Genomic DNA, 22,335 nt, shown 5'->3' on the forward strand with positions numbered 1-22,335 from the left:
GGAGGGCTTGCGTTTCTCATGCTGCACTGCGAGCGCAGCAAACGCGGAGGTGGATCGAGCAAATAAAAAAACCCCAAAAAAGAATTAAACCACTTGCAGGAGAAGATTGATTAGGAAACACCGATAACAAAAATGGTTCCTCTTTGCCATGGAGAAAGTGTTTTTCTAAGGTGGCTGAATTAAAGTTCCCTTCACATGTGGCAGCCAGATGGAACCGTTCCCAGTTTGGAGAAGGCAAGGGAGTACTGGGAGCTGATGTGACTGGTCTGCAGTCGCTGACGATCACAGCTGACAGCAGAACACATCCTTTTTGCTCTGTCCCTTGGTAAGATGAGGCAAAACTCTAACTGTCCCCGTTATGTGTTCTCCACTGAATTTCCAGCTGTAGCACTGGTGACTCTTGTGTTTATTTTAAAAGGGGAGGAGTCACTGGGACGAGGGGTGGAAAAGATCTTCTAGTTCAGGCCTGGCCAGACTTGGACTCTGGTCCTCACTGAGATCCTGAGAAACAAGACTTGGAAGATGTTTTAGAGAAAGGCAAGGAGAGAAACAGGTGGGGGTGCAACCGGGTCCAACATCTGGGCTGGGACATCAGTCTCAGCTCACCCTGGTGCCCCACTTTCTGCTGCAGCCTGAGATACAGACACCCTCATACCAGTGCAGCCCCGCTGCCGGCTGCGTAACGTCCCTCCGACGGGAGCCAGGCTTGAAGGTCACAGCCCGAGCACCCTTCCTCCAAGTCCCGCCGGCTGCCCAGCACAGGCCAAGCTGTCCCCTGAAGCAGAAGGGGGACAGCTTGCAGAAGGGCTGGGGGCAGCAGGGATTAGAAACAAGAGACAGGTCCACATTGTCCTCAGAGCCTGACCCACCATCATCTTGTCCTAGAAACACCCCAGGAAGACTCCTGCTCCTTTCACACCCCTTTGTTTTTTACCCTGTTGCTTTACTACCGATCAGGCTCAAAGGCACTCATCAGCCATCTTCCCATTTTTTTCCACTCTGGAAACCACGTCCACATTTGAGTGCCCTCATAACCTATTTCAGCACTTCCCCTTCCACCGCTTTTCTGCTTGCCAGAACACTGGGAACAACACTGCTGCTTTTTAGCAAGGGCAAAATTCAAACCATTGCCTTCAAAATACACCAGGATTGACATGATTTCAGGTTTGCCCTCATTATATGTTGGGAGGGCTGGAGAACAAGCTGTTTTGGTGGGTGAAGAAATTCACACAAACTCTAGTGAAACATAAAAAGATGTCACCTCTTCAAAAAAGCCATTTTCTCTACTTTGTATGCAGCTGCCCTGCTTCTTTGAAACCTTTGCGGTCGCTTCCAAAATACAGTTATACTGCAGGGCCAGCTCTGGTCACCCAGCTGCTGAAGGGAAGCCAACAGCAAACGGCAGCATGTCTACAGGTTAAAACTAAATAACCATCAGGAGACCCCACGGCAGCCCCATGGGACAGTGACATGACCTGCCAGGGTATGAGGTGATGAGGGATCTTGAGAGCTGGGGTGAAGCCTGTGAGAGCTCACGACCACCCTGGGAGACAGCAGTCACCATGCTTACAGGGAGCTCAGGCGATACTGAGATCCACACGTCAATTGAGACCAAGATGGGGAGAAGGCAAAGTACGCCTAGGCTCTGACCACAAAATTCGGGGAGAAGAGCCCCTGGGAAAAGAAACTTGAGGTAGCTCAGGAGGTGCAGAGGGACCCATGGGTGGCTTTTTGGGTGAGTGATCCCATTTTGTTCAGTTCACGCTCACGAATTGGAGCATCCCCCCGGCACTGGCCAGCTCATCACCCAGCGCACGGCCACTGCTGTTCCTGCCAAGCTCAGCCCCGCTGCAGGCAGTGGTGAGCAGCGTTGCTGTACTAGTTTCCATGGAAATCAAAACCAGAGAAGCTGGTTTCCACCAAAATCACATTAAAACACAATTGTGTCCCAAGTGGATTATTTTGTTATCTTTTCTCTCATTCTTCTTTTTGCACCATGCAGTGCAGATGAAGCTGGATTTATTTTAATGACACAGATTTGTAAAGCACAAGTTTCATCAATATGTCAAGCAGAAGCCACTATTTCCATTCAGATGGGATGTCCCTGACTCAGAGACAGGTAGGTCTGAACACTTACCTGGTGTCGTTTCCAGCACCAAAATACTGCCTTGTTCTGGCGTGTTTTTAATCACTGGTCAGTCACAGGTGAGATTTAAGCAGCATTCCTCAAACAGATGCAGATCAGTCAGAAAAGCAGAAGTTTGTTCAGTTCCCTCCTGTACCCAGCCTCCCATTGCCCAGCGGCACCTTTGCAACACGCTGCAGCACAGAAACACTTTTCACGCAGCTCTGGACCGTATCACAGGTGTTTGCAAAACCCCTTACAGAAACAGAGCCCTAGAAACATGGGTGACAGCCCTGCTACCTTGCGCCCAAGCTGGAGAGTGGCAGAGGGGCAATGCCTCCTGTCCACGCATGGATGCAGAGCTCTCCACTGGAGAAGCAGAGCCAGAAGCCCAGCACACTGCAAACACCCCGTTTATTTTTATAGGGCAGCGCAGTGCTGATTTTTTGCTACCATAGCAGCAAAACAAACACACTGAAAACTAGTTTTGTGTCAGGTAAATCTAAACATCTAATTTCAACATTTACAGTTCTCTGGGGCTTCTTTGTTTCTGTTTAAAATGCTCACAAGTCACAATGAAGGACCATCGTGGTTTAACCCCAGCTGGCATTTACTCACCACACAGCTGCTCACTCACATCCCTCCCCGGTGGGATGGGGAATTGGAAGAGCAAAAGTGAGAAAACTCGTGGGTTGAGATAAAGACAGTTTAATAGGTAAAGCAAAAGCCGCGCACGCAAGCAAAGCAAAACAAGGAATTCATTCCCCACTTCCCATGGGCAGGCAGGTGTTCAGCCATCCCCAGGAAAGCGGGGCTCCATCACCTGTAACAATTGCTTTGGAAACGATGAGTATGTACTTCTAAAATGCTGAAGAGGTCTGATTAGAGGGACAGAGAGACCCACCTCAGCACCCCTTGCAGCCCAACAGCAAAGGGTTTTGAGAATGAAGAGACACTCACGTAAGGTCTTTGTATGAAGCAAGTCCCAAACAGCACTTGATTTGCCTTTTGAGACAAAACATTTACTGAATTTGACCCAACTGTGTGACTGCTGTGGATGTGGTGCTTCTATGTTTTTAACCTCCTGCAAAGAAATTACTCCCCTCTAATTTTCCCCACACTTGGTTCTTTGATGCAACTGCTTCTACTCCAAACTCTTCTCTACCTCGTTATGTGCCAGATCACTGCATGTCTGAACCTATCCTCCTCAGAGGGGAACCCATCCCTCACTCATTTCCGCCCCCCCCCCCAATTTGGCTCTTCAGAAGATCAATATTTTATTTTCCTAGACAGGACTAATTAAAGTTTTCCCAGCCATCATTGCAGCCTGAGAATCTCCTGGTTTCTAGAGCACTACGGCAGCCATCACCCAAGGCATGCATGGCGTGACTTGAGGGACACAGCCCAACTGATGTCCTGCTACAGAAGCAGCACTAAGAGAGAAAGCCCCAACTCTTCCTTTTTATTGAATTCCCACAGCACTCAACCACCAGACTCATTACCAGGCAGCATAGGGAAGCACTGGTGTGTCCCCCCCAGCTAATTTCCAGCACACCTTCACCCTCCTTCCCTAGACATGCTCTGGCACAGCTGCTTTCTGTAGAGGCAGACCCAGCTGATCCTAGTCTGAAAAAGCCTCTGCGGGTGAACTAGCAGGCAGTTAAGCCCTGATTTAAAACTCAAATCTTCCAAATTGACACTGCTGGCTGAGTTGTTTGGGTTTTGGTTTCATTTTTTTTTTTAAATAAGGTGAGATTAGGAAAGCTTACCAGCCTGCTTGGGGAGTCACAGTATTTGAGGCTCAGCAAGGTACCTGCTGGGAGGCATCTGTGGGTGGTGATGCTTCCCTGCCCTCAAGCTAGAGGCAGAAGACCTTTGGGAGGCTTAGTAAGGACTAGGCAGGCTGATAGCCTGAGGAAAAGATCAAGGAGGGAGTTACAGGAGGAATTATTTCCCCCCCCCAGCAATTTATTTCAGTATGTGAAAGCCAGTCCATTAGCTGCTCTTAACTTTCGCCAGAAAGGATACTTGCCTGCCTAGCCAGCTGAGGAGGGCTTCTTCGTTTTCAACTGATACACCTAGAAATCTCTCTGCCAGCTCTTGCAGTATCCCTCTAGGAGCAACCCAGGAACCCATGGAAAGATCTGGGGTATGTGTGTCTGGGGGGACAAACCCAGTGACAGAGGCAGGGACCAGGCAAGAAAGAATGGAGGCTCTTTTCTGATGGGAAGTAAGGGGGAACAAGAACAGGCTGAAACACTTGTTTCAAAGTGGATTTTATTCCAGGCATTAAACAGCTTCTGGCACATGCTTTCTTCAAGAAAAGGGAAAACAAATCTGGGCTCCACATAAATTACATCTGGCAAAGTGCAACTTACAAGTGAGTGGGGAAAATAAACCTTTTGAAATTGATTTCTGTACAACAGTAGTTTCAGCTCCTCTTAAATAAACCCCCATTGGTTCACAGCACATGAAATTACACTGGATGATCAGATACAATAATAGCTTTCTTAAAAGGTTTTACCAATGCAAATGCTCTGTCTTGACAGTCTAGGAGGCTGTTTAAAGTAAACAGGAAAACAAGGGCGAGCAGCTCCTTGTTCCCACTGTTCAGGAAACAAATCACTGGGCCAAATTTGAGGGCTCAGTTTGATTTCAAAAAACCCACTGGAATCTGGTTCCAAAACATGGCACTGCATGGACCTTGGAGGAAAAAAGCACAGATAACATTGTTCCTCCTTCTCTTCAGTGCAAGGGAAATGGAAAGTATGCTAATAATGAATTTGGACAAGGCTTTGTTTATTCTGAGGAGAAATTTCATTTGCCCACACTTGAAAGCAACCTTTTGTAACACACCTCCTTTTCAGCAATTGCTAAAATCCATTGGAAACCAACAGCTTCCAGAAGATGATGTGGGGGGAGGTCTGCACTGGGCCTGCAGGAAGGTCCTGTGAGCACTGCTTTAGCTGACAGTGGAGTAAGCAGTGGGGAGGTGACCTCAGAGGAATGTGCCCCAAACTGGTTAGAGCTGGGGCTCTGGTAGCCCCTAACTCCAGGGGCAATTTAAGTTATCGACATCCAGCACATGCCCACCTTTTCCCTTTTCTCCCTCAGGCCAGGGCAGCTGAAGAAGGGGAGTGTCCCACCTTCAGCTGCCCTAGCTGACGGCCCCAAATGGATGCCAGTTCACGCTCTGCCAAGGGGTGAGCAGTAGGAAAAGAGGCACAAATCAACACAGCTAGTCCAGGTACCTCTGCTCCAGGAGCAGTCAGTAACCTCCAACACTGGAGCCAAGCACAAAGTCAAGGGCAGCAGCCAGCGTGCTGACAAGAGCCCTTTGAACCAGGGCTGGCCCAAAGCTTGGAGACTGTACATAAGCAGGGCTCCTGTGGTCTGCAGCAGTCATGAGAATTGTTTGTAGAGGAGCTGGGTCCTAGTCCCAGCACGGTTATGAAGAAGGAACTGCAAGAAAGCTGCACACACACAGTGGGAGCAAGAAGGAAAGAAGCAGTACCTGGTGGAGAAGGGAACATGCTGTTAGCTGCAACCCTTAAGCTGCTGGAGAGTGAGACGGGGGAAGCTCAGATGGTCCACTTAGGATCCATTTTAATGAAAATACTTAGTCCTTTAGCACTTCGTTGTATACAGAGCTTACGTACAGTACCTGCTCAATGGCCTTTCGTCTGTCTTTGCATCAACTTTTTTCAAGCCAGGGATGTGAGAACTTGACTGTTCCTGCTCATACTGCCTAATGATGCTGTTCTGGAAGTAGCATCTCCTGCATATCCCTGTCTGCCCGCCTTGCCCTCTTTCTGTTCCTAGGCTACTTACTTTCCTTCTCTGCTCTTTCCTGGTGTCAGTGGTTCAGGCCCAAAGCATCTCTATATAGGGAAAGAGAAATCTCTGTGGAGTCAGTGCCCCCATTCCCATACAGAAGTGTGGCTGCACCATGCTGTAAGCTTGGGACCAAAGGGAACTGCCTCCTGAGTTTTCACAGTGCAGGCAGGTCATTCATCTGGTTAATCGGTGTCAAGATGGTGAGCTGATGTCAAAGTGAAGGGGGAAACAGGAAAAGAGCTCCTGCCACCTGGCTGATTTAATTTTTTAAATAAAAGAACCGAGAACAGAAAACAAATCATCCAGTTTTCACACAAGCACTTCTGAGCACATGCAATGTATGAAGAACTATCTGTTCTTTGGTCAACTGTTTGGGCTAATATCAAGGTAGGAGAAAGAATTAGAGAGGGACACAAGCATGATAAAAAGCAGCCAGCTGTTCAAAATCCAAATGAAGATCCTGTTTCTTTTACACCAGATCAGAAAGGATCCAGGCAAGCAATTGCTTACTGAAGGTGGCACCACCATCTGGTTTCCCTACCAGGCTCTTGGAGAGGAAGGTTGGTTTAAAAAAACCTAGCTCCAAGAGGAAAATTTAACAGATCTAGTAGGAAAAGGTAACATTGTGAGGATTTTTTTTTAATTTGAATAAGGTAAGCTTCCCCTAGCAAGTCTGAAAACCCACACTCAGCTACAGCTGACTGGTAACTGGGAGCAGGACTGGGATGCTAGCTAGAGACACCAGTTGTCTTCAGTATTTCCAGAACACAAAGGAGAAATGTCTCAGGGCAGGCCTGTACTGTGGCAGCATTTGTGCAGGGGGCAGTTTCAGCTTCACCAACTAATCTCCCCAAGGTGCGCATCAGGAGGAGATCTGGGCATCGCAAGGGGAGCAGCCCCAGGCCTTTTCACCTCCTTCTGAGAGAGAGGGGGAAAAGCAACTAGACAGAGGGACTGGGTGGCTTGTCATGGAGCCAGTGAGAGGGCTGCGCTCCTGCAGTGGCAGCAGCAAGCCTGTGATAGCCTAGGGGCTGTCTGCCTCTCGCAGCGGGTCACTGGATGGGCTACTGCCACAGGCCTGAGCCAAATGCAGTGTCAGTGTCAGCGTGTGCTGCCCACACAGGTCTCTGCATCACCTTCAGTGTGGGGTGCAACAGGCAGTGTCTGGCACCAGGAAGAGCAGCCAGAGAACGGTCCCAGCTCCCCCAGCACCCTAAAGTGTCAGCCCCTGTCTCTGACCAGCTCCGCAGGAATGTGGTACCCTGAACCCAGGTCCAGCTGGGCTGCCTGAGGGCTTGGATCACTCAGGGAGGCATGGCTGGCTTTCACCTGTAAAAAACTGGAAGCAAGAGTTCAACAGGAAACAGTCCCCCAAACAATCCCTGGTTATGCTGCTAAAACAGATTGTCCCTTTTCCAGCTCTCTTGTCAGCATTGTGCCCCATTTCCCAACCTCAGCCCTTTTGGCTGCAGGGCAGCTACTGCAGGCAGAGGAAGGAACGGGCCCACCAGAATGAGGTTACAAACCTGCCCCCAGGGTCTGCTGGTTCCTTCCCAACCCCTCCACTCATCACGATGCCTCTTCTGGCCAGTCCTCACTGAGACACACACATGCACAATGTTAGAGTGAAAAGCCAGGGAAGCCAAAGAGCTACCAATGTTTGTATAAGCATTGATTAAGCTGTTGGACTGAAGGTTGTGGACTCTGAATGCAGAGAAAGGAACGGATGGGGAGACTGCAATGCAGTTCTAGTCACTCTGAGTATTGGGCTGGATCCTACCCCCTCTCTGGGTGCAGCTGTGCACGGACATCAGCTACAAAGGAGAACTTAAGACAACAGATGGGAAGATTTCAAGAACTCTCTCCTCTCTCACCCCCAGCTTATTCTCTGAAAAGCTCAAAAACACCAAGTGCTCAGCTGAAATGGTGGCTTGCAGATGGGCACAATGAAAACATTTAGAGTCAGACATACAAAACCATTCTTCCCTTTCCAATCCCCTTCTGTTCCCAAAGTCTCATGCACAAAGAAACAAGGATATCTCTGTGCTACCATCATGTTGCTTGTAGCAGCTCCCACTGTTGGCCAGGTACATCTGCTTGGCAAGGGTTGGTCACCACTCTTCCAGTCTGGTTTTCCAGGCAGAGACCACTGACAAAGTGCTGAATGAAACTGCCTTTCATCTTCCACTTCTGTGAGAAGACAGAGAAGAAATATGCTGTTACCTCCATTTCTCCAGAGAACTGTGTGTCCGAGCTGGAGGAGAAAGGTTGAGCATAAACCTCAAGTAAACTCCAACAACTGGGGACACTGAAAATCTGAGTATGGGCAGCATCTCCAAAGCACTGGTCTCCTGTATGAATGATACCTGGAGTGTGAGTTTAACTGAATTATAGGGCTAGATATTCAGAAGCATCTTGAAGGTAAAAAACACAAAGATCAGCAACTAGTGGCATTTTCAAAAGCATATTATATTCACAGTTTCCCTGCAATTCTTTGTCCTGCATCTCTAGACATCCAGATACCTGTCAAAACCTGAAACCCTTCTACAGTTTCTTTCCAAGCCATAGAAAGGAAAGCATTGAAAGCTCTCCCAACATGGAAAGCAATCCAGCCGCAGAAAGCAAAAACCACACTTCTTGCTGCTTGACTAGATCATATTGATCTCTCTTTCGTGTCCCCACATCTCTCAACAAATTCAAGATTTTTATCAGCACTACATTGACAGCTCTTCATAGCTCTGCACGCTTCTCAGACGGCTCTTCTTCATAATCTTATCTGTCCTGCCAACATTTCAGTTTATAAGTGTCCATTTGACAGCTTCTCGGTACATATTGCTCTGCTGTCTGCAGTGCTGTCCTCTGGGGCTGCTCCTCTTGGAACTATCCACAAGGTCCCACATGCAACCCTTTCCTGAAGGTCCACTTTGGTTGTGCTGCTTTCCAGGAAACAAAACATATGTCCTAACCTTGAATTGCAACTTCTGCTGGGAAAGGGCTGTACCTTCCATCCCTGCTGGAAAGAACTGGGACCATTGTGGCTGATAGTGAAGAGAAAAAAAAGTAGAAATGAGCCTGTGGACTTGGGATCTCCCAGGTGAGGCTGTGCCATTTCCCTCCAGTGGGGCACAGCTGAGATCAGCAAGTTACTGGATTGAGTGCTCCAGGGATTTTCCCATCACTCTCTTCAGTCACACAGATAACCCAGTTAGAATTAGGGACTGGGTGCTCAGTCAGTAAACAACTTAGGAATATTATGAGGACGAGACTGATGAGGAAAAAGAAACAGCTTGACAGTACTGATGGACCTCAAGGCTGTTGCAGAAATGATATGCAAAGGCAATAAAAAAATTCCTGCAGAATCCAGACAATGTCAAAATCTACCAACATTTTAATTCTTGGGTAATACAGCAAACAGATTGCTACATGCTGTGTGGTTTAAGACATCTAGTTATGTTCACATATTGCTGGCAGCTCTCCTCCAAATCTGTGTGTTGGTTATATTTCTTGGAGGGCAGGGCAGTTACAAAGCCCACAGTAATCTGCTGCTCCTGTATCACATATTCTTTCAAGACTAAATGCCAGAGGCAGGATCACTTTGCCAGCACTGCTAGCCCTGGCTGACAGGGTACCATTAAAGGAGAGCTGTTTGCAGCAGGAAGAAGCTGGTTTTAATAGGCAAAGGGGCAGAGGAATGTAGCGATGATGGAGCTGCTGCAACCCAATGCCTACACAGATCCCAGAGCCATCTGGGTCTGATCTCGCAGAAGTCTCCCTGCAAACAGCTGAGGAAGAGTTAATACTGTAAAGTGGCAGCTGTAATGATGGAGTGGAAAGCAGGAGGTCTTCTCCCCTGGAAAGCAGAACACTGTGCCTACCTGGTGCAACCTGCACAACAGCCTCCCCACCACAGTTTCCCAGGGTCACAGACACCTCCGTGAAGAGCCTCTTGACCTTCTTCAAAGCACACCTACTGTGCAAAGGGAAATCCTCCCTTGCCCTCCACCCTCCCCCTGCCCCTCTGTACTTGTGAATTCCCAGCCTCCTCCTTTGCCTTCCTCTGTGCCTGTGCTAGAGAATGGCCACCAGTCATCTCTTCCACACACCCCAGAGCTCACCAGAAGACCCTGCTGTAAAGGAGTATGCTGTTATGAGATTTGAGATGGAGGGCAAGGGCAAGGGCAATTACCAAGAGACACTGGTTTTCTTCTCCCCTCTAGCCATTCAGGAGAAAACTAGCACCACTGGGAGGCTCGCTTATGTTATTCCTCCAGATCAGAGACCCGCTGCTGTGTCATCTCTCCATGCTGAGCAGGTACCCACTGTGATGTCTGTAGGGAGAGTCTACAGCAACAGACACAGCAGGACACCAGCAAACACTCACCAGAGCACATTTTCTGCTGCTAACAAACTACACCAAATCAATCAGCTTCTCAGTGAATCACACCACTGGAAAGCCCAGTGCTTCAAGTCACCCCAGACCCCCACCTTCAACAGAAAATGAGGCAAGGATGGGAAGGAGGAAGAGAAATGCTGAAAAGGTGACAGAGTTGAATATAAAGCTCATCTGGGCTGCAGGGAGGTGCCGTGCATGGAGCTATTGCAAAGTGTACTGACAGCAAAAGCCAAAGTAGGGCTCCTCATCTCACATGGAAGTGGTATTTTTAGAATGATGGATTCTACTCTTTCTGGTCAGGAACTGTGCTTTGTTGCCCTCCATGAGATACCAGAGCAACTCCCCTGACTTCACCTGAACCTCTCGCAGGACCCCCCCACCTGACTGCCAGACCACAGGATTACCAAGGACAGCCCAACATCATATCTCAGACCCTTTGTTGTGGTTTAGCACCAGCCGGCAGCCGAGCACTATGCAGCTGCTTGCTCACCCCTCTTCCCCCAGTGGGATGGGGAGAAGAATTGGAAGGCAAAGGTAAAACTCGTGGGTTGGGATAAGGACAGTTTACTGGGACAGCAAAGGGAAAGGAAAATAACAACACCACTTATAAAAGAATATACAAAATGGGTCATACACAATGCAATTTGCTCACCACCGGAGCCTGATGACCAGCCCATCCCGAGCAGTGGCCCCTCCTCCCCGGCCAGCCCCCTTTATATACTGAGCATGATGTCATATGGTATGGAATACCCCTTTGGCTTGTTTGGGTCAGCTCTCCTGGCTGCGTCCCCTCTCAGCTTCTTGTGAAAATTAACTCTATCCCAGCCGAAAACCAGGACACCCCTGAGGAGGGTGGGCAGCAGGAATGGGTGCAAACAGAAGAAAGGATGCTGTCTCCCACCATCAGCCACCACAGAGCTGCGCAACTTAGTCTAAACTAGTCACTGGGTGACAGACTTATGGAGGGGTCCAAGGTACAAGCACCTTCTGGAAGGGCCCAGCTTTCTCCACAGACCATAAGGGGAGCCTGGACAGCTAACTTTCAAATGACAGCGATGATGCCCATCTTCAGGAAAAACAAACAAACAGAGCAGACACCTCCTGCATATACAGCCAGACATTACAGGGAGTCCTGTCCTCTCCTACACCCAGACATTATCACTGGCCTGTACTTGGAAGGAAAGCTTTTGGAAGATATAAGCATTGCACAATGTGAAAAATTTTGGCTTGAAATTTTCCTTGGTCTCCCTTTCTTGTGCAGATGGAGGTAATACAGTTTACTGGTCACAGCAGGTTTGGAGTAGAGATAGAAAAATAAGATTCCATATCTTCTTTGAAATATTGTGTCTTGATCCTCTTCCCTAATGTTGACCAAAATTTTCCCCACTCTTGAAAAGCTCGCTCTCTATTATCTATCATTGTAAAGTACTTTGAGGTGACTGGATAGAAGCACTCCATGTGTAATTGCTAAGAGAAAAGTCAGAAACAGCCAGTCCTCTTCTACCCAATATATACAAGAGCTGAAAGTGTTTACACTATTGTAATTTTTCAGGGTGATCAAAAGTCAGGTGCTTCCACAACAGACAGGTTTTCGCTCCTTCTCTTTTCCGATAATCTATATAAAGTCGCATTTGTCTGCACTTCAGGTAATATGACACACTGAGAAGCAAGGTGGAAAAAATTTCCCAGTCACATCCAAAGGCACACAGGACTTCAAATACTGTTTGTCTCATAAGAAAACTTAGTGTCCTCATTTTCAGGCTGGGGTCACATTCCTTTAGCACATTTTAATGAAATATGGCTGTTTAATAGGATTTCTCAGCATGCTTCTTGTTCTGTTGGGAAATACTGTGCCAGTGTTTCTCATTTTCATTCTCTTGTTTTAGTGTCTGACTCTCACTTTGCCTTCTATTTGTCCTCACTATAATACAAATTAAAACGCCACTCCCACCATCAGTCAGAGCCAAAACCAAAGCTAAAGGAAATAATTTATTGTGTATTCAACTAAAAAATGCTATTCTCCAAATAACATTATGGATAACATCCATCTGGTTTGAAATCTAGTTCTGATTATGCAGAATAGCTCTTGGCTGGTTTTCTGCTAGCAGTGCCAGCTGTTGCTGTTGAATGATCAACAGGATCACGGTGCCAAACAGATTTTGTTCCTGGTTCCTTTCAACCCAAGGGAGAATAGTCTGACAGAACCAAAAACCATCTAAATTTTGACCATTGTCTTGTATCCTCCTACTTGCAAAGTTCTAGACTTATTTTGACATAATATTCTACGTACAGCTTGTAATATTGTAAAGCCTCCACTAGAGTATTACATATATGTTAGATGGACCGTTGTTAGCACTCAAATATAACAACACAATTATCTGCCCTGTGGACACGCTTAATGCACAACAAACTGCATAGCATGGGCACAGATTCAGTATGTTTGAAAGCAGAAAGCAACTTTAGGAGCTGTATGGTGCTGTCATAAGGACCTAACCAATCTGCTCTGATGACACTAAAAAATGAAGCCATTACGTGCCCCATCTTTTGTCAGAAATCTTGCTTTTGCATCACTCAGACATAGGCATGAAGTCTAGATTCAGAAAAGTCCAAACGTCTTCCACCACAGACCTCTGATGACAATGACACCAGAAATGTTCAAAGCTGGGCTTTCGTCATGCCACCGTCTCCTCTTAAGATATTATATGTGTGATGCACGTTGCCCAGGCTCACCCCCTTCCACTCAGACCACCTACTACTTAGATGCAGGTGGCCCCTCTAGAAAAGACATGGAGGAGAGAGAATGGGAGAGTTTGCAAAGATGACTGACTTCAAGCTAATTAAAATACAATGTCAGTATTAACAATATTTACTGTTGTGTTTATGGTAGGAAGGGACCATAACAACATTCCCCAAGAGCACAACAAACTTAAGCGTTGCAAGTAGAACTGGTTATATAAGTAGAAACCTGAAATAGGAGTTTAGGACTTCCAAACCCCCCCCCCATGTTTCAAAGCATTTCAACCTATATTAGATTAAAAATTCAAATGCACTTCTCCCACCTCATCCTTTCAGCCGCAAGGTGGTTTGGAATGGCAGATGTGATTCAAATCAGTCTCTAATTATTTGAAATGCTTAAACAAAATCGTTACTTGCAGTCAGTTGGCTAAATCATCTACTAGGTCAAGTCCTTGATTTAAGTGCAGTTTGTTCACACAAGGTAATGGAAAACAACAGCTCACATCCTTAAGTGCGTGTGCATGTCTTTATAATGAGCCTGTATATAATCAACACTTCAAGGCTCAATAAATCATACTCCAGCAGCAGAATGAGCCTGCTTGTGTTAGTGTGGATTAATCTCTCTTCTGGCTAATAGAGCTTGGACTGCACCCCCTTTCAGGGGACCCTTGTCCTTCCATGACTGGGGAGGCGGGGAAAGACAGCTGATTTTGGCAGCTGCTAGAGTCCTCTCTGCTGCCAGGGAGGAAAATGCTGCAAGGCACCTAAGGGGAAGCTAAGTGACCTAATTACACAGCAAGGGGGTGAGTGATTACCAACAAGGAAAAGGAGCAGGCAAACACAGCCCACCTGGGATATCCTTGCAAGGCTAATCCAGTTTTCCCAGTGTATTCACAGTGATAACTCTTCAAGACACTTCTGCATTAACCAACCCTCCAGAGGAAAGTCTACACAGGCTTTCCATAAATGGGCAAGACTAGATTTCAGTGCTTTCTTTCAGAAAGAACTAAATTCAGAGATTCATAAAGTACTGACAAAAGAGGATGCTGCTGAGGACTGGTAGCAAGCTGAGACGTCTCCTACCTTTGGGCTATCAAAACACTAGATGTGTCAGAAAACGCAGAGCCAGCATAGCCTTAGATGACAGAAAACGTGTTCTGTCTTGGTATAGAGGGAAGCACAGGAACTAGGGATGAAACAAGACCAGTCCACTGTCTGCCAGTGCTGCGTTGTCACCTGTTGTGTTTTGCCCAGTTGTGATAAAAAGGCACATGACATCCCTGTGAGGGCACCATGGCCATTGCAGAGGCCATCTCTTACCTTGTGCCGTAAGGCAAAATGACTTATGTGTCCTGACAGATCAGGGATGCACATCTTGGAAACAGTGTCAGAGTCACAGAGCTGCATTTTGTTTGGAACACTGCACTTTGTTGGGAACACTGCTGCTGTGCATTTTTCCTCAGGGAGCAGTTTGGGTGGAACATACGGTGCTTTATGTCAGTTGGTATTTCTCAAATGAGTTGCACATACTCAGTTTTAAAGGTCTGTTCACATGTCCAAAGACAGCACACACAACACAGTTCTCTCACTTCTAAATAAGCAAACAAATGATAGCTCACACTGCCCTTCTCTTGGCTATCTCAATGTATTTGCTGCTTATCTACCCCTCTCTGATGCTGTGCTCCATCCATGCACCGATCTGATTCAACGTAAATGTATCCAAGGAGCAAGGTTGGGGTGCTGGAGCTAACCATGCTGCTGAGGGCCCAGGCAGAGCAGACACCCACACACTAGTGTGGTCAGTGCTCCCTGCTTTGGTTGTGGGCAATTTCATACATTTGAGCTTATGAAACAAACCAAAGAGGGAGATGCAGAAGATGGAAGGGACTTTTATACACTTTGATAGTATTAGGTTTGCCCCTGCAGGCTGCACTGATGTAGGAACACTGGTATGTGGCAATAGAGGGATTAAAAACAGGTGCACAGTTACCTACCTGTCTGCTGTCTTTTTGATTGCAGGCTTCCAGTGTGATTTGAGAGCCAGTAGAGAAGGAGGTAATGGAAAGACACTTGTCCTGCTGTCTAATTAGAGGGTCACTGAATACCCACTCCTTTGGCATAAGAAAAAGAAAGGATTCATTAGGATCATAATGGTGATCAGATGAGGGAGAAAGAGTGTTTTCTATCAGGTATTTCAAAAAACTTGTATCCTTTGTTCAACTCTTACCAAAGGCTCCTGGGAAGACTATGGCAGCAGTCTTCACCTGATCAGAAGTTAATGCTCAGGCTTGGTGCATGATGACTATTTCAAAGCCTGCAGCTGGCTCCCCTGACCATCTGAGCTGTCTGATTAACCTTGGATCCCTCGCAACTCCCTGCTCTGCAGCTTTACAGATTTAGGCCTACAAAGCAGGGAGGACCCTGACCCCTGATTTACATGACATGTAACTGCTTCTGCATATTTTACATAACAGATATGTTCTGTAACAGGTATCTGGGACCTATAGATTGTCAAGTGAAGGAAAACACATGCAAGCATATCCACCGGCTAGCATGTATCACTAGCACACATAAAGCACAAGCCACTTCATTTTTCCCTCCTCTCACTAGATGGATACCCCACCCAATCAACTATTATTATTATACTTTCCCCAAGAAAGAAATACAAAATGCAGTAAGTTTCAGAGATTTCAAACGGTAATGACATGGAACAATGAGTCAGATTAAACGGCATGTTGAACGCTGGCTGCAAACTGGTTTCCAACAGTTAACACATGTGAATATGTATTTTCTGGCATAAAATATCCTACTGTGACCCTTAACTTTCTCAAGCTGCTTCCCTGCTGCTTTCGGTCACCAGAAGAAGAGGCTGAGTGCAGATCCTCAGCTGGTATAAACCAGCACAGCTCCACTGCCATTAGGAGAGCTGCACCAGATTACTGCAGCTAGGGTCTTGGCTATTTAAACTCTATTTGGGCTTTATACTGAAATGCATCTGTAAAACAGCACAATTCAATCCATCTGCAGCTACAGCTGAACTGGCAGACCAAGGAATGTTTCTGATCCTGGGAAACTCTCTTCCCCACGTGCCGGGGTACTAGCCAAGCACACCCCAGGACTGGTTCTCATGGGTTGGATGATGAAGCAGAGCACACCCAAGCAACAGTCTGAGTGGGAACAGCTTACATGACTCAAATCCTGGTCGCACGCCTACTGCACAGACTAGTCACACCCCTGAGCATTCAAACACTACCTGTTGCCTTTGAGTGATGAAAACCTTCCCACTCTGTGTCTGACTGCTGAGTCTGTTGAGCCAACAGAGCTCTAAGAGATGGGCACGGCTTCTTTTTGTGCTTACTATTAAAATCATTAATAGGGCCAAATTCTTCCTTCATTCACCTCTGTACAAACACACCAAGGCCAGAGATGCCTTTTCATTCACCAGTAATAAAAAGAGCAGAAGCAGGAGCAAAGCACCAAACTGAAGCTTGCTTTACCTGAGTGACAGGTGGATTGTTCACTGTTCCTTTACAGATTCCCATGCCAGCCAACGTATTCCCTGTGGTATCCTGTGCATGAGACTCCAGGCAGTTTCCTCCTTGTTTAATTACTCCTGGAATCAGCTCCTTTTCAGGAACCCTTGAAGTGAAACAACAGTTGCATGGCACTTCGTACACTGAAATGTCCAAAGCGCACACACATTTAGAAGGGCGTAACTGGCCCCTTACTGAAACATAGTCCCCTTTATTTAACAGAAAATGAACAATATCATGCTAGCTATCCACTGGAAATGCCTGGAGGAGGCAAAAGTCAATGGAGAACTTGGTCAGAGGGCTGGTACCCTTTTGTTTCAGAAGGCATAAGGTGCTTTAACAGCACCCCAAGCAGTTCAGTGTGATGTCTCTTCAGAAAGAGGCCATTGCCAGTAAAAAGCCATATCCACACTGATTTATCCTGATTTTGCCTCCCCATTTTCCAGGGCTAGCACTTATTCACTGGTTCACTGGTAGCAATACAGGAAAGATCTGTTAAGGCCAGACTACAGCTGGATGTTTTAGCCTCGCCCCATGTTAGCTACAGACTTTGCTTGACTGAGATGTAAAGATGTGTTGCCAGGGTGAGTTTGCTAGCAAGTGCTAACGACACAGCTCTACCCAGGCTACCTCCCAGCAGAGCAATGCCGCAGCACTACTGCATCCTGACCGGGCCAGGGGAAGCCACGGGCACAGCTGGTTCTGGTATTCACCGGGGTTTTCTCTGAATCACCTGCACCTCTGCACTGAGACTGTCCAGCTCTACTTGGTTCAACTACCTCCAGGCAGAGCATCCAACAGGCAGAGACCGAGCCTTAATGGGGAGGGAGGTAGTGCTCTGGCACTTGTCTGCATGCCGCACCTCCAAAAACACCACTGTTGCACATCTCTGAGGGACAGCTATATGAGGCAGAGCAGAGGGGTCCCAGAGGCAGGAGCAACAAACCTTTTGCAGAGTTGTTGTGAGGATACAAGCCAGGAAATCACAGGATGTTTCTCACCAAAAAGAACAGAGGAAAACCTTTTCCAAGCATAAGTCTCTCTTTTGCCTGCTGCTGCCAAGGCTCAGATTCTCGTTGTGACCCACCTCCCAGATCCTTCAGAGACTTCTACAAGCGGAGAACTGACTCACTTGAGCTCGGGGTAGACGTTCTCCAGATACCACTGGAAGGATTTACAGTTCAGTTTGCGTCGCTGCTCCACTCGGTCTGCAACACTGGAAATACAGGCAGGTTGTTGAGGATAAGGTAGTGAACAGGAGGAAGGGGAACAATGAAGATCAGCCAGGACGTTTGAGGGAGACTATATGACTTTTCCTCCTTACTCATTCTCCCACCTAGTTGTTGCTCGGTTCAGAGCACTAGCAGTGACCTGAGGTGAAAAGGAGGAGAGAGGCAAGTGGCAGGAAATAGAAAAGGAAGACATAAACACCTTCAGAGAGCAATTCTTGCACTTTCTTTGGCTCAGAACAATGGCAGGTCCCAGGTCCTACAGTGTTAAATAACACATTGCAGAAAAACTACTGTACGCCCATGAAAGCATTTCTGCCTCTGGGTGCCCCTGTAGAGGCATACCATGAAACTTGCACAACCATCAGCTCCTGAAAAGTCCTAGAAAGTGTTGGTGCTCAGGTACATACAAACAGTTAATCTGTGTGCTAGAGGTGAGTGAACAAGGCAGCATCTCCAGGCTCAGGTTCGGTTTCAGATCTAAAGAACATAATTATTTGTTCTTAGGCAGTTTTGGGAAAGGGGAGGAGTATAAGGGGAAATTAACTCAGCTGCAGCAGTCCTCCCACTGCTGATTTGCTTGGCTTTAGCTGGCTGAAGAAGAGGACTTCCCTCTGAGCAGTGACTTAGGAACTCTCCTCTTCAAGCTACACCACTACATTCGTCTGTTGGGAAGGACTTTCAACTGTACCCATGCTCCTTGCCATCCTCAGTCCAGAGAGACCACTGTACTGCCCATACCTCAGGAGAATGAACTTAGATCCTATATTCACATCAAAATTGTGGGGAAGGAGGGTCCACTTGCGGCCCAGTTGACAGTGATGGTGTCAGAGGCATTTGCATTCTAAAATCTATATTTAATACAAGATCACAGGGCTGTTACTACAGTTCAAGAAATTGCCTGAAATTGAATCCTACAGCTCTGCTCCAGCTCTTATTCAGCCTATGCTGCCAGTAAAGCCATTAGGAAGTCTGTGTGAACAAGAACTGCAGGCTTTGGCCCTAAAACACATTAGCAATGTATCCATGTCCTATATGCCATCGTCCGGTTTCCTTCACAAGAAGCAGGGTTACTTGCTATTTGGCCCCAGCCCAGCTGCTGCAGTCAGCTCAAAGACAGATAAATTAGGTAGGCAAAGCTATTTGTACAAAAATATGTAATGCCTCATGATAATAAAGCGCAATGTACAACAAAAAAGTGTGTGGAGGTCAGACCAAACCTGCTTGTCATCAAATAAGCAGGAGATGCATCATTACCCAGTGCATGTAGCTACACATTTGAGATACAACCACATTTGCTAAGTCCTTAAGCTGATACAGCAACAGTCACTTGTTCAAAGGCAGATATAACCCACAGATATACACCACCCTTAGGATTTTTTACGTTTATTTGGGAGTTATATGGGTTTGTTAGCACAGAGAGCAAGCTCTCCCCTCATCCTAGGTTTTGATGTCCATCACTGATTTCCGGGTCACTACGAACACTTAAGCCCATAACAGTGAATCCCATGTAGTCTGGAAACAGCTTTAGCAAAGGTGCTGTAAGGAGCACAATTCTGCACAGAAGTGAGCTCAGCAGGTGCTGGAGACAACTCACAAGCAGATTGTGCTTCTAAATGAGATGTCTTGCCATTTGCCATGCGGCCCTACAAATGAGGCAAACCACCCATTCACTCATCAGGAAAGAGGAGAGTGCACCTACCCCATGTGCCAGCTAGCTGTGTTTGCCCCAGGATTCTGCATCTGCACAGGAACTTGGGATCAAGCTCTATTAAAAGCATAGCTCACATTTCCAGAGCAGCTGCAAGCTGTGTTAGAAAATATTCTTATCTATCCACTTAAAATGTCTGCCCTTTTAATTTCATTACAGATCCCTTTGGCCTTCTGCTAACAAATGATTTATGATGGGTTACTGGGGGAAAAATAAAGTGAATTAGAAGCAAACCTTGTTAGCCAGATACTCAGGCTGCAACCTCCCTGGCAAGCCAGCCATTCAGAGTATCTCTGTTTCCCCACACTTAGCCCCAGAGAAGATCCAAAAACTATTTCTTGCTAGCAAGGGGCTTACCAGAGCCTTCCTACCGAGGTTTGGGGGCAGCTTACCTTCCAAACGACTTCCCAATGGCAGATGGCCGGGCCTCATAGTAGTACTGCTTGTATTCATCCATCCACACCTCTGCTGTGCGCTTGGTGTTCCTGCATGGGGATGAGGAAATGCTTTGCTGAGTGCGGCTGGAGAACCTGCCCTCCCAGCGAGCAGGCACTGGGTGGGCAGACCCAAGGCCTGTCTGCCAGGAGGCAGTGGGGGACAGTCCCAAACATGAAACACAGTGGGCAGTATGGGTGCATGCACATTGAATGTGTTAAGTCTACAAAGCCTTGCAAGGATGCTGCAGATCAGAAGTTAAAATTTTAACAGCCATAGTTTACCATGATTTTTTCACACGTGCTCCCTCTGCAGAGACACCTGGACTGACTGTCACCATCACCCTGCTTTACAGCATCCCTTTCCCCGGATTAGAATAACACCATGGAATAATTCAGCTTGGAAACCACCTCTGGGTATCACCTGGTCCAACCTCCTGCCTAAAGCAGACTAGCTTCAGGTTAGGTCATATTGTTCAGGGTCTTGTCTGGTCAAGTTTTGAAATGTCCAAGGATGGAGATTTTACCACCTCTCTGGGGCCCTGTGCCAGTGCTTAACTGCTCTCATTGTGAAACACTTTGCATCATCTTTTTTCTCTTCCCATCTGCCCTGCTGTGTAAGTTGTCCTTAGGGCTTGTCCCAGAGCACATACAGCTCAGTAGGATCCCTGGACTCAAAAGCAGCTCAGAGACAAGAGAGATGGCTAAGGACTGCTGATATACAGGCACATATCATAGGGCAGTATCCACGAATGGCCAGGGTCTCTCTCTGGGGTACTGCTCCCCCCCACCATTGCAGACTGAGGAAGAACAAGATGCACTAATACAAACAACAGAGAAGGGAACAGGTTTTGTTCACAGAAAACAGCAACTCATTCTTCCCTTGAGAACAGATGCTCAGCCACAAGCTGTTCTCCTCTGTCATCAGGCAGAAAGACAACAAAGAATTCAGGCTTATTTAGACATGCCCCAACATCAAGGTGACCTGGCTGCTACCAGGAACTACCCAACACCTACTTGATGTAAGTCAGTGCATTGCCCTCAGGGAAGTCATAGGGATGGCGCTTCCTGAACACATGTCCCACTCGACTGCAGGGAACGATCTCCAAGCTGCCACCGCACATCCACACTCGGAAAGAGAGCTCTGGAAGAGACCCAAAGAGTCATACAGCTGCAGGTAGGCCAACAGCATTTCCAAGAAGGGCAACTTCAGCAGTATGCCTGAAAGTCTCGCCCCTCTGCTCGAGATGTATGGCCTGCAACAGCAAAACCTGGAAAAGCAACACCATGGTGAGAGTGGACAAACCATCTTCCTTTTGTTAAAATGGAGGCAACCCTTGTGGCTCAGAGACTTCCTAGCCTTCTCCAGTCCCACTCCTCGCTTTGGTCCCCTGAGCATTTCACTGAGACACCTTTCCCTTTGACCAGGTCCTTGTGGTTGCTGTCAGGATGGCATTTGGCAACAGACTGAGACCACCCCCACACCCACCTTGTTTTGGACTGCTGTAACTCTCCAGCCCTGCACATGGATGGAAGAAAAAAAAAAGAAGAATTCACTGTGTAAAGCACATCATATGAGGAAGAAAGGGAGTTTAGGAGACAAGGAGAAAGGAGAGAACAAGATGAGGGCATAGGAAGTGAGTCAATGTCTAGAGCAGAGTCCTCTCCCTCATACCTCCATGTTATCCATCCTACAATATCTTCTTGTTCTTGTTCTGCTTGGCTATGTTAATTTAGAAAAAAAAAAAAAGTGGATGACTGGGTTATAGTTTGTCACCAGTTGCCTCTGCTGGGGGAGCTACTGAGAGCAGAAATCAGTCTACTAGTGTGCCTATAAAAATATGGAGAGAACCCTGCGACTTGAAGAAATCCAGCTGGTCCTGAAGCTAAATTCAACAGTTTGTTAAAGGATTAGAAGAACATGGAGCTTTGATGTACAGGCGCTTATTTGCATCACAGAAGAGATGTGACCTCGCTCAAGTTTACGGGTCTGTCTTCGCAAGTTTAATCACCGCCACACCGGAGGGGTTTTCCACTTACGTTTCATGTGGCGGTGAGAAGAGAGGAAGGAAGAAGGCAAATGAAAATTAGCTGGGTATTTTGGTAGTCCTTACCAAAAGGGCTTCAGATTGTGTAGACTGATTACTTCAAAAATTTCACTCAGTTGGGATCTCCTCCAGTAATGCCTGAATTATGGGGCTCTGATGTTTAGAAATTAAAAAGAAATTATGTATCCAGATCTAATGGCTGTTTCAAAGCATGTACACACACTAACATCTTCCCAACCTTCATCTTTCTCCACAGTTTTCCTCTCTAGCTCCTGAGAAAGGTGGTTTA

At 47.0% G+C, this 22,335-nt stretch overlaps 1 protein-coding gene across 4 annotated transcripts in view; it reads right to left on the reverse strand.

Moving 5' to 3' along the window:
* Positions 1–4,385: 4,385 nt before the first annotated feature.
* Positions 4,386–22,335, reverse strand: part of GALNT16 (polypeptide N-acetylgalactosaminyltransferase 16) — a 78,218-nt gene continuing 60,268 nt past the window's right edge. For 3 of the 4 annotated variants that reach the window (XM_054827633.1, XM_054827635.1, XM_054827636.1), the window contains exons 10-15: positions 21,016–21,142; positions 19,957–20,049; positions 17,757–17,840; positions 16,589–16,730; positions 15,086–15,202; positions 4,386–8,152 (exon numbers count right to left, since the gene is read on the reverse strand). In XM_054827633.1, coding sequence (XP_054683608.1) covers positions 8,015–8,152; positions 15,086–15,202; positions 16,589–16,730; positions 17,757–17,840; positions 19,957–20,049; positions 21,016–21,142 — 701 coding nt within the window. In that variant the 3' untranslated portion in view covers positions 4,386–8,014. The remainder of the gene's footprint in view (positions 8,153–15,085; positions 15,203–16,588; positions 16,731–17,756; positions 17,841–19,956; positions 20,050–21,015; positions 21,143–22,335) is intronic. The other variant, XM_054827634.1, reaches the window with a different exon arrangement.

The sequence above is a fragment of the Grus americana genome, chromosome 5 (assembly GCF_028858705.1).
Source record: "Grus americana isolate bGruAme1 chromosome 5, bGruAme1.mat, whole genome shotgun sequence".
Taxonomy (NCBI): domain Eukaryota; kingdom Metazoa; phylum Chordata; class Aves; order Gruiformes; family Gruidae; genus Grus; species Grus americana.